Source organism: Babylonia areolata, chromosome 1, assembly GCF_041734735.1.
Source record: "Babylonia areolata isolate BAREFJ2019XMU chromosome 1, ASM4173473v1, whole genome shotgun sequence".
Taxonomy (NCBI): Eukaryota; Metazoa; Mollusca; class Gastropoda; order Neogastropoda; family Buccinidae; genus Babylonia; species Babylonia areolata.
In genome coordinates, this window is record NC_134876.1 from 4,415,631 (window position 1) to 4,428,130 (window position 12,500).

The 12,500-nt window shown below is 41.9% G+C and overlaps 2 protein-coding genes across 2 annotated transcripts in view; both read right to left on the reverse strand.

The window, feature by feature from the left end:
- Positions 1-3,428, reverse strand: part of LOC143298501 (uncharacterized) — a 12,353-nt gene extending 8,925 nt beyond the window's left edge. The window contains exon 1 of the mRNA XM_076611364.1: positions 3,373-3,428. The gene's annotated coding sequence lies outside the window, so the exon portion shown is untranslated. The remainder of the gene's footprint in view (positions 1-3,372) is intronic.
- Positions 3,429-7,794: 4,366 nt separating this feature from the next.
- LOC143290577 (uncharacterized) overlaps positions 7,795-12,500 on the reverse strand; it is a 12,687-nt gene continuing 7,981 nt past the window's right edge. Inside the window, exons 4-5 of the mRNA XM_076600152.1 lie at positions 11,438-12,384; positions 7,795-8,408 (exon numbers count right to left, since the gene is read on the reverse strand). Coding sequence (XP_076456267.1) covers positions 8,049-8,408; positions 11,438-12,384 — 1,307 coding nt within the window. The 3' untranslated portion in view covers positions 7,795-8,048. The remainder of the gene's footprint in view (positions 8,409-11,437; positions 12,385-12,500) is intronic.

Sequence of the window (12,500 nt, forward strand, 5' to 3'; positions counted from 1 at the left end):
TTTTATACGGATGAAAGTAGAGGTTATTAATCTTGTATAGCAAGCTGATGGATTCGGTATCTTTTCTTTAATAATATTCTCGGGGAATAATGTTCCTTTATGTTTTAAAAACTTTTCCTTCCACCGGTAATGAAATCGACCCCATGCTGATTTTTCTTACAAAGTGTATGCCTCTTTTACGGAAAGACGGACATGTATTTTTGTCGATTTTTCTGAATCTTTTAGCTGCTTTATCAGCAGCTTCACTGCCATGAATGCCCACACGGGAAGGCACCCAACAAAAACTGACCTCAGTCCCTTCAATCCTTAAACAATGTACCACATGATTTGCCTCAATAACTAAGTCAGGTCTTGTTTCAAGGCTAAATAATTCTAGAGCATTAAGTACTGATTTGGAATCAACAAAGAATGCTATTTTCGAGAAAACTATTTAATGGCTCAATAAGTAGTTCAGCTTGTATAAAAGCAGTTAGCTCAGTTGTGAATATGGAAGATGTTTTCCAATAAAGTAAGATTTTTCAACTTTAACGGCAGGAATATAGAAAGCCGCACCAGCATTTTTGTCATCAAGAACAGATCCATCTGTAAATATATGGAGATGATTCTGATATTTTTCTGCTATATGAATTCTGGCAGTACTTGTCGTGATATTGATGCTTTCTTCCTTTTTTGTTTCAGAATAAGTGATATCAAAATCTGCTTTCAACATTTCCCAAAAAGGAACAGGAGAATGATGTAGTTTTGCAGTTAACATCAGACTCTTTTAACAAATTTGAAACGTAAGTTGCAACTGTTTCTTGTGATGAAATGGCTTTAGCTCTTTTTGGAAAATCAATATCAGATCTTACTGTCAGTTCGTCAGCAATGAAATTTTTTGTCATTGAAGTTAATCTCACAGCGAATTTTGCTGTTGCTATCTCACGATGTTCATTTAAGGGAAGAATTCCGGGTGTTTTGTATGTTTCCTGGTTGGATGCATAAGAGGGCACTCCGAGGGCAATTTTGATAGGCTTACAGTCTACACTTTGAATCTTTTGTAATTGATATTTAGGCGCACTGAAAAATATTTCTTGTGCATAGGCTATCTTAGATCTTACAAGGGCCATGGCAAGATGAATCAATGTTTTTTTTTATCCATTCCCCAGGGCAAGCGGCTTATAATTTTCATGAAATTGATACTTTTCCTTGCCTTTGTTAAGATGTAATCAAAGTGAATGGTCCATGTCAGCTTTGAATTAAGATAAACACCTAAAAACTTCACCACCTGTCTATAATCAATGATGTCACCAAGTAATTTAAAATTGTGTATGCTGGATGGGTTACCACCTGATTTAAACGACATCATACATGTTTTTATCAGTTGACAAAGCTAGACCATTTTCAAACATGTAGTTACTAAGGTTATCAAGATCAGATTGATACGAACGACCTATGTAATTCTGTGCTCTTTGTGGGGTTGACTTTATTTTAGATTGACACCCATCCACATACATATATCATCAGCATACTGTACTAAAACTACACGATTTGACAATGGCTTTGGGAGATCCTGAATAAGAATATTAAAGAGAGTAGGGGCCCTGTGGAATTCCCATGACAAGTTTATGTGGCAAAGAATAGTGTGTTCCCACCCTTGCTTGAATAATTCTATTAGATAAAAAGCTTTTTATATACCCATATATGTGTGTGTGTGTGTGTGTGTGTGTGTGTGTGTGTGTGTGTGTGTGTGTGTGTGTGAGTCTATCATCAATCTATAAAGTGTGAAAGTATCTTTCATCAATCTCTAAAGTGTGTAAATATGTGTGTCTGTGTAAGTGAAACTTCTTCAGCGTCGACAAGCAGCCAATTTTAAAGTTCAAATGTCTACAGTAGTAGTAGTCAGTAACAATGATAATGATAGGAAGAAGAAGAAATGAAATGGCTGGCGGGATGGGGCGCAAACTTGTCCCCACCTCTCGTTCTCAGTCCCCACCCCCAACTCCTCCCCTACCCCATACCACTACTGTACCAGTTACGAAGTAGAAAATGGATTTATATGTGGATTCTTTTTTGTGGCTTTCCTTTTATTCGCATTCGGTTACATCTTCGTTTGGTGCAGTTCTCGTCAACTGTGAGTTTCAACTCGGAGTATACTCACTGATCATGACAGGTTTAGATTAGTGGGGCGTATCATTACTCAGAGCACGGCAAACACAACTCAACAAACTTGATACTGGATCCACGTAAACGACACACACAACTCGTGCGCGCGCGCCCGTGTGTGTGTGTGTGTGTGTGTGTGTGTGTTCGTAATAATACGTGGCACACATGCTGCTACGAACTACAACAACCAGAAACATAAAATTTGCTACTAATACAATTTATCATGTGTATTTGCTCCTCGATTCAAACGCAGGTGTTGTTTTTTAACGACGGTGGCGAATTTCTTACACTGCACTTACGCATAATTTCTGGCCCAAAATAATTTATCCTTTGTAATTAGTCTGTGGAATCATGCATTATGATGTGTCAGTTTTAGTGGATTGCTTTGACAACAGGCCTTATCCGAACAAGATTCTTCTTCTTCTTCTCTTCTTTCCGTTACACGACCAACATCGACTTGCCGATGACTCTGTCGTGGTTCATGCATGCTGGGTATTTTCGTGTCTCTCCGTAACCCACCGAACACTGACACAGGTTACAGGATCTTTAACGTTCGTAGTTGATCTCCTGCGTGCGTATACACACGAAGGGGGTTCAGGCACTAGCAGGTCTGCACATATGTTGACCTGGGAGATCGGAAAAATCTCCACCCTTTACCCACCAGGCGCCGTTACCGTGATTCGAACCCGGGACCCTCAGATTGAAAGTCCAACGTTTAAACCAGTCGACATACACAGCTGTTTAGACATTAACTGACGTGCAATTTTGCACTGAGTTAGCATTTGCTTATTTTCTTGAGGGTGTTTCACAGTAGAAAAGTTACAATGTGAAGATCGAAGTTGTGGACAAGCGGGAAAATTGTGAAGTTACTTCCCTTCCATCGAAGTATTGAAACTTGTGGTTATGCTAACTCACGATCTTAAACACTCATTAAACACTATCCCTTAAAAAAAGAAAGAAAAGGAAAAACACTAAAAATTATAAATCCTCTGTCAATCTAAATCGATATACCGAGAAGGAAGTCATTTTTGACAGCGATGGAAGGGAGGTAATCCACATTGGAGCTAGAAATCGGGACGTAATTTTTAAGTGTATGCAATCAGTCGGGTTTGACTTTGTCAAAAGCGTTTTTTCACAGCACTTTTCCAGTATTGAACAGCTTTAATAAACACAGACACATCTTCTTCTGGTAAGAGTACTTCTCTTTTTACATTCTGATCCAAAAATTACCTCCATGCAGGTCCCACGAATGCTCGCTCCCTCCATGTTGCGGACAAACTCCACACGCTTCAGTGGAGACACTGATGTTATTTATGGCAACCGTTTTCAGCTGCACCTCCACAAGTGGCCTTGACCTTGCGTGTTCCAGGTGAACGAACACAATGACTGGTTTCCTTTTTTCTTTTTTTGTCTCGCCGTTGTCTGTCTCACGGTCTGTCTGTCTGTCTGTCTCTCTCTCTCTCTCTCCCTCCCTCCCCCCTCACACACACACACACACACACACAAGTGGAGTGATCACCTAGAGGTAACGCGTCCGCCTAGGAAGCGAGAGAATCTGAGCGCGCTGGTTCGAATCACTGACGGCTCAGCCGCCATTTTCTCCCCCTCAGCTAGACCTTGAGTGGTGGTCTGGACGCTAGTCATTCGGATGAGACGATAAACCAAGATCTCGTGTGCAGCATGCACTTAGCGCACGTAAAAGAACCCATTTCAACAAAAGGTTTGTTCCTAGCAACATTATGTAGAAAATCCACTTCGATAGGAAAAACAAATAAAACTGCACGCAGGGGAAAAATACAAAACAAAAAAGAAAAAAAGGGTGGTGGTGGCGCTGTAATGTAGCGACGCGCTCTCCCTGGGGAGAGCAGCCCGAATTTCACACAGAGAAATCTGTTGTGATAAAAAGGTATACAAATACAAATACAACACACACACACACACACACACACACACACACACACACACACACACACAGAGTGAGGTGAATCCGTAAAGTTTTTAAGTCCATCACAAATCTGCACCGTACTGATCCGAGAAAAATACCGCCGAAAACGCTGAAAATCATTGATGGATTAACACGCTGAATCCCAATAGATTCTATTTTCATCCTTTACTTTTAACACCCCAACCCTTTTTTAAAAAAATCATTATTGTTTTTTGTTTGTTTGTTTGTTTGTTTGTTTTCTTTTTAAGATCAAAAGCCTCCCATACTCTTTCACCATGGTCCACCACCCACCCGACACACATGAACACGCTCGAACGCTGTGCAGTCAGTGAGCGATCCAAACAGCCATAAAAAATGGGAAATAACTCATCACAGTGGCGCACGAAGAAATTGAGAAGAGTTATATAATGCTTGAAACCTTCGCGCCAATTTTTGCTTGTTTGTTGTTTTGGGGGTGTTTTTGTTTTTGTTTTTTGTTTTATTTTGTTTTGTTTTGTTTTTGTTTGTTTGTTTGTTTGTTGTTTTTGCTGCTGCTGCTGCTGCTGCTGTTGTCGTCGTTGTTGTTGTTTTGTGTTGTTTTTTGTTGTTTTGTTGTTGTTGTTTCTTGGGGGAGGGGGTTGTTTTTTTTGTTATTGTTGTTGTTGTTTTGTGGGGTTTTTTTTTGCTTTTTTTTGTGTTGTTTTTGTTTGGTTTTTTTGCATGATGATGTTACTGTCATTCGGATGAGACGATAAACCGAGGTCCCGTGTGCAGCATGCACTTAGCGCACTTACAAGAACCCACGGCAACAAAAGGGTTGTACAATTGTTCCTGGCAAAATTCTGTAGAAAAATCCACTTCGATAGGAAAAATAAATAAAACTACACGCAGGGGAAAAAAAGAAAGAAAGAAAAAGGGGTGGTGGTGCTGTAGTGAAGCGACTCGGACGCGCTCACCCTGGCGAGAGCAGCCCGAATTTCACTGACACAGAGAAATCTGTTGTGATGAAAATAAATACAAATACAAATACTGAGCTGATCGTTATGTTTTGTTGGTCTTGAATACTTCGTGTATATTTCGTTCTTGTGTTGTGTATCATTGCCATACAGTCACTAGACATTGTACGGCCATCGGGACAGATTTAAACCCGTTGTGTCTGGGGCTCGGCACTAAGTACGCGGAGCCCAGTCCTCTCCTTCCGCCGTTTTAACCATCCCCAGCCCGTCAGGTACCCATTCACACCTGGGTGGGAAAATCGGGAAAAAAACGGCCTTTCACAAGTATACAACACTGCCGAAACGGCGCCTAGAAACCTTGAAAGGCATGTACATGTAAAACAAAAAAGCTTATATATATATATATATATATATATATAGCACACTATCCAGAAATCTGCTCTAGGTGCTTTACAAAAACGCTTAACACAAAACATTACATCAATGTTACACACACACACACACACACACACACACACACACACACACACACACACACTGCATACATACATTTTAACATACATGTGTATCTAACTGCTACCCTAACACGTACATATACACACATAGGCAGACACAAACTTACATAATCACACGTACACACAGTACACATTCATATACATGCACACATACATATGTATACACACATAGTCAAGCACAGCTAACGCAAAGGAAGTGGACCTGCCACAATTGAATTTATTGCTGAGGGAAAAGGTGAGTTTTGACGCGAGATTTAAAAGATGCGAGGGAATCAGAATGACGGATGTTATCAGGGAGCTTGTTCCACGTCTGTGTCCATAGGTCTTACTTCTGACGTGAGGTATCCTGAGAAGTCGAGTATCAGAGGAAGAACAGAGCTGGCGAGACGGGGTATAGATATGGAAGAGTTCAGAAAGATACTTGGGGCCAGATCCGTTGACTGCAGAAAAGGTCAGAGTGGATAGCTTATAATCTATTCGATCAGAAACAGGCAACCAGTGGAGAGACTGGATGAGAGGAGAAACATGGTCAAATTTAGAAGCTCTGCAAACGAGTATGGCAGCGTTATTCTGAATTCGATGGAGTCTGTCTAACAAATATTTGGGAAGGCCGGCCAAAAGAGAGCTGCAGTAATCCAATCTTGAGAGAACCAGAGAGTATACAAGTGTCTTGGTTGCATCGGTTGAGAGATGGTGGAGAATAGAGCTGATTCTACGCAGTTCCAAATAGGCAACTTTACAGATATTCGAAATGCGCTGTTGGAAGGAAAGAGACTGGTCTTTGATTACACTAAGACTGCGAACAGAAGGAGAAAGTGAAACAGGAGTGCTATTGATCAGAACAGAGTCAGGAAAGGAAGGATGTTGACAAAACTTCTTTGGACAGGTTATCATAAATTCAGTCTTATCATCATTTATTTGCAGCTTGTTGAGAGTCATCCAGTCCTTTAGGCCAGCAATGCACTCCTGTGTTTGAGTCAACGGTGCATCAAATTCAGCAAAGGAAGCCGACTGATAAAGTTGTGTGTCATCAGCAAAGCTCTCATGCGACATCGCATGATGACTGATGACATCCGACACATGAGCCGCATACAGCACGAAAAGAACAGGACCTAGGACGGACCCCTGTGGGACACCATATTTTAAGACAGATACTCTAGAGTAACTATCATTTACACACACTTTCTGTGTACGATCTGACAGGTAAGACGTGATCCATGCTAGTGCAGTGTCACGAATACCAAAGGAAGTTTTAAATTAAGTCTGTTCAAGAGGATAGAGTGGTCGATAGTGTCAAAAGCTGCTGACAAATCTAAGAGAGCGAGAACAGATATCTTATCCTCATCAAAGCAAATCATTCACTATTCTAAGAAGGGCCGTTTCGCAACTATGACCACGTCTATAAGCTGACTAGTGGGAATTAAGTAAACCATTTTGTTCCAGATGAGCTAAGAGCTGAGACGTGTGTGTGTGTGTGTGTGTGTGTGTGTGTGTGTGTGTGTGTGTGTGTGTGTGTGTGTGTGTGTGTATTAAAACAAAAGTGTTATATATATATATAGATAGATAGATAGATGTGTGTGTGTGTGTGTGTGTGTGTGTGTGTGTGTGTGTGTGTGTGTGTAGGCCTACATATATATATATATATATATATATATATATATATATATATATGTGTGTGTGTGTGTGTGTGTGTGTGTGTGTGTGTGTGTGTGTGTGTGTAGGCCTACATATATATATATATATATATGTGTGTGTGTGTGTGTGTGTGTGTGCGTGTGTATGTGTGTGTGTGTGTGTGTGTGTGTGTGTTCTTATCTATTTTTGTTATGAAACCGATAAAAAATCAACTTTCAGTCAAAGTTCACTGGCGTGTGTTCCTTTGTTTCACTGCCAGGTTATAGCCATTTTCCCCTCGCAGGTAGGCTACATGATCTGAGACTATCATTTGAACGTCTCTGCAGGTACATGATCTAAAGCCTCTGCCCGGTGTGTGTGTGTGTGTGTGTGTGTGCGTGCGTGTGTGTGTGTGTGTGTGTGTGTGTGTGTGTGTGTGTGTGTGTGTGAGTATACCCTATACTGGGGAAAAATCATTACAAAAACGTGTTAGTGATTTAAGAAATCATAGATTACATTTCTTTGAATACCACACACACACACACACACACACACACACAAAGCAAAAAAACAACAACAATCATAAACAACTTACTAGTCCATATATTTGAATACACTTTTTTCAGTTTACTACAGCCCACAATTCATTAATACCAGGAATGATGTACACATTACACTGATCATGTCAGATCCACTGTTGAATTAGAGGACTGAAAATACGCCTTAGGATTGGGGTGCACATCTCTTCTCCCTAGGGCGAGGAACAGGGGAATTCTAACAGCAGTTAATACCCATCGTCGAGTCATGAGTCACAGAAGTAAGCGGCTTCTATCGCTAGTTCAGAATGGTGCCATTTGGAGCCATTTCAACTAAGAATTTGAGCAATGATAACAGTGATTAATACTCATTGTCGAGTCCGGTGTCACTAGGAATCACATTTTCATGAATAAGATATTGGACTAATGCCGAACTCGAGTCGTTCCATCTGGAGGCATCTTGAGCAACGTACAGTTGCACGTTGTCCGAGAAATGTCTCCCGTTAATACGATTATCCGCCATGCAGATGACGTCACGTAGGCTGTTCGCCACCTCAGGGTCGTAGATCCGCAGCACCGCCTTCGACGTTGAGTCAGTCGGCTGCGTCACCACTATGTCGTAAGAGTCAAAGTTGTCGTCATTCAGGTCAGTGAAGTTGGTGTCGTAAAATGTCAGAGCGGGAGCTGGCGTTCCTTCTGCTACGCAGTGTGCCTCTACCGTCTGGAACAAACCAGGTAATACATGAATAAATAGATAAATAAATGAATGAATAAACAGATCAATCAATCAATTAATCAATCAATGAATAAAAATAAACATATGAAGAAATAAGTATGTATATATGTATGTATGTATGTATGTGTAAAATATCACACACACACACACACACACACACACATATATATATATATATATATATATATATATATATGTATGTATGTATGTATGCATGTATGCAGGTGGTGCTTCACAAGGGACAGGCCGCTATAGTGTTATGTCTTCTTTTTCTCCCGCTGTACGTTCTGAGATCAGACGTTCATCTGAGTACATACCACAAAGGTGGTGTGTGCGAATGCTGAAAGCGCATTTCCTTCAAGTTTTAACAACCGTGTTTTTACTATTCAGTGTGTATAATGTGTTGGTGTGGTCGCACCATATTTTGAAAATGGCGGCCAGCAGGGTAAAAGACAATCATAGTATTCTGATTTCTCTTTTCTGTACATCCCCTGAGAATCATGCACAGGCAGTTGGAATGATACTTATTTTTGTTTGTTTCTTTTAGCAGTCTTCGAGCACAAGGTTATGAAGTTTAATGTTTGTCCTTTCCCTCAACTGAGCTTTTCATGTGGGTCTCTGTGACATCATTTTCATATCGACAGAATCGGTATGTCGTGGTTTACTACAATATCAACAGAATCGGTATGACGTGGTTTACAATATAGACAGAATAGGTATGACGTGGTTTACAATATCGACAGAATCGGTATGACGTGGTTTACAATATCGACAGAATCGGCATGACGTGGTTTATAATATCGACAGAACGGTATGTCGTAGTTTACAATATCGACAGAATCGGTATGTCGTGGTTTACAATATCGACAGAATCGGTATGTCGTGGTTTACAATATCGACAGAATCGGTATGACGTGGTTTACAATATCGACAGAATAGGTATGACGTGGTTTACAATATCGACAGAATCGGTATGACATGGTTTATAATATCGACAGAATCGGCATGACGTGGATACAATATCGACAGAATCGGTATGTCGTGGTTTACAATATCGACAAAATCGGTATGACGTGGTTTACAATATCGACAGAATCGGTATGACATGGTTTGCAATATCGACAGAATCGGTATGACGTGGTTTACAATATCGCCAGAATAAGTATGTCTGGTTTATAATATCGACAGAATCGGTATGTCGTGGTTTACAATATCGACAGAATCGGTATGTCGTGGTTTACAATATCGACAGAATCGGTATGACGTGGTTTACAATATCGACAGAATAGGTATGACATGGTTTATAATATCGACAGAATAGGTATGTCGTGGTTTATAATATCGACAGAATCGGCATGACGTGGTTTACAATATCGACAGAACCGGTATGACGTGGTTTACAATATCGACAGAATAGGTATGACATGGTTTATGATATCGACAGAATCGGTATGTCGTGGTTTACAAAATTTAATATCCGCATACCCAATGAAGCATACTCAGCAACTCGTACGTCGCACAGAGCCTGGTTGGCTTTTAAAGTCTGACCAATGCGTTTATACGTAGATCTTGAGTTCTTCTTCTTCTTCTTCTCCTGCGTTCACTCGCATGCACACGAGTGGGCTTTTACGTGTATGACCGTTTTTACCCCGCCATGTAGGCAGCCATACTCCGTTTTCGGGGGTGTGCATGCTGGGTATGTTCTTGTTTCCATAACCCACCGAACGCTGACATGGATTACAGGATCTTTAACGTGCGTATTTGATCTTCTGCTTGCATATACACACGAAGGGGGTTCAGGCACTAGCAGGTCTGCACATATGTTGACCTGGGAGATCGCAAAAATCTCCACCCTTTACCCACCAGGCGCCGTCACCGTGATTCGAACCCGGACCCTCAGATTGACAGTCCAACGCTTTAACCACTCGGTTATTGCGTCCGTCGATCTTGGGTTCCAATCCGGGCCACAGCGTCTAGTGGGAGAAGACTTTTCCAATCCTCCAGGTCAACAGACGTAGAGCCCTGCTAGTGCTTGAACCTCCTTCGTGTGTTTTCGCATGTAAAGCATCAAAATGCTCACGTTAAAAATAATATCCTGTGATCAACATCAGTGTTTGGTGGGTTATGGAAACAAGAACAAATGCAGCATGTACATCCCCGAAAACAGAGTATGGCTGCCTACACGGTAGGGTAAAAACGGTCATGGCTCACCAGTGCAGAAGAAGAGGGAAATTATACACCTTTAATATGAACACAGAAGTGTATTGTTTGTTTACAAACATATCAACTGTAGATTCAAATGAAAGTATGAGAGATAGAGAGACAGACAGACAGACAGACAGACACACACACACACACACACACACACACACACATACACACACACACACACACACACACACACACACACACACACACACACACACACACACACACATTCACACAGAGAGAGAAAGAGAGAGAGAGAGAGACGGGGAGCAGAGAGATGAGATTTTTTTTCAAAGGCAGGCAGGCAAACACACACACACACACACACACACACACACACACACACACACACGTGATTTCATTTTAAGAGGGTAATGGAATAAGCATAGTGTGCTTATTTATACCTACATCCAGCCCTCGGGGGGTGGGGGTGGGTGGGGGTGGGGGTAAGAAGAAGAAGAAAAAGAAAATGAGTTGAAACATTGACAAAGCAACATTATGAAAATTAATACAGTTGCACAAAACATAAGTATGAATGTTCATGTACAATTCAATAAAGCCACAAACAAACAATAAACAATAGGGACGAGAGATGGGGTGGGGAGAGAGACAGACAGACAGACAGACAGAGAGAGACAGAGACACAGAGAGACAGAGAGGGAGAGAGACACAGAGAGATACAAAGAGACAGAGACAGACATACAGACAGAGAGGGAGAGAGACAGACAGAGAGAGACAGACAGACAGAGAGGGAGAGAGAGACACAGAGAGAGAGAGAGCGAAGGAGGTAGACAGACAGCACTCACTCCATTGTCCAGCGAGGAGACGACTGACAGGTCGTGGTTGATGTGAGCGTCATGCACGACGATCAGCATCTTGGTGACAACCATCGTCGTCCCTCCAGCCCCACTGCCTACGCACTGGAACCCCCATTCACCGCTCTCTGTCACGTTCTCGAAGACCAGCGCCCCGAAAGCACGAAATCCGTGATTCGTCATTGACATCTCAACGGTAGGACTCAGACCAGGGTGGCTGGAGTCTCGGTCAGTTGGGCGGATCTCTATTCGGGACGGCTGGTCCCCGACGAGCTCACAGTTCAGGTAACAAGGATAGCGTTGGTGCGTGGAGCAGATCGTTTCGGTGGCGCTCTCTTCGTATACATTTTTGGACAAGCCAATGAACCCGTCCGGAAAAGGCCCTGTGTGATCGTTCCGGAAGACGGGGACGTCTTCTTGGATCATGTAGAGATCAAGAGGTGCCTCTGAGTCGTGTTTGAAATACACGCTAATCATCACCTCTAAAAGCCCTTCAACGTCACCAGAAGAGGTCTTGACACGAACCAGCTGAAATCTTTCGCTCTCGTCGTAATCGCCCCCTTGCTGAAGCAATGATAACGGGTACTCTGAAGAGCCTTGAAATCTGTCCACGAGAAAGTCCTCGCTTTGGGACTTCCTTGCAAAACCGCAGTTCATATTAATACCTCGGACCATGCTCTGGCGGTCGTCCACTCTGATTGTGACGTTCACGTCTACGTCATTTCCTCTTTGGAAGGTGACTTCTCTTCCTTGCTGTGAGAAGAGTTCCATGTCCGGTACAGCACGCTGGGAGAAGTTGCGTTCGTTCACGAGCACCCTCAAGGTGTGGATCCCGTAAGGATGCGTGAACAGGACAAAGACAGAGCCGGCGTTGTCTTGGTAGAATTCTGCATATCCGTCAGGGTGCAGTTCAACCGGTTCGGGTTCGCTTTCGTATGCTAAAGGTAAAAAAAAATAAAATAAAATAAAAATAATCAAAAATCAAAACAGAATAGATATGTGACTCTCTCTGTCTCTGTCTGTTTATCTGCACTCATTTCTCAACATAAATAAT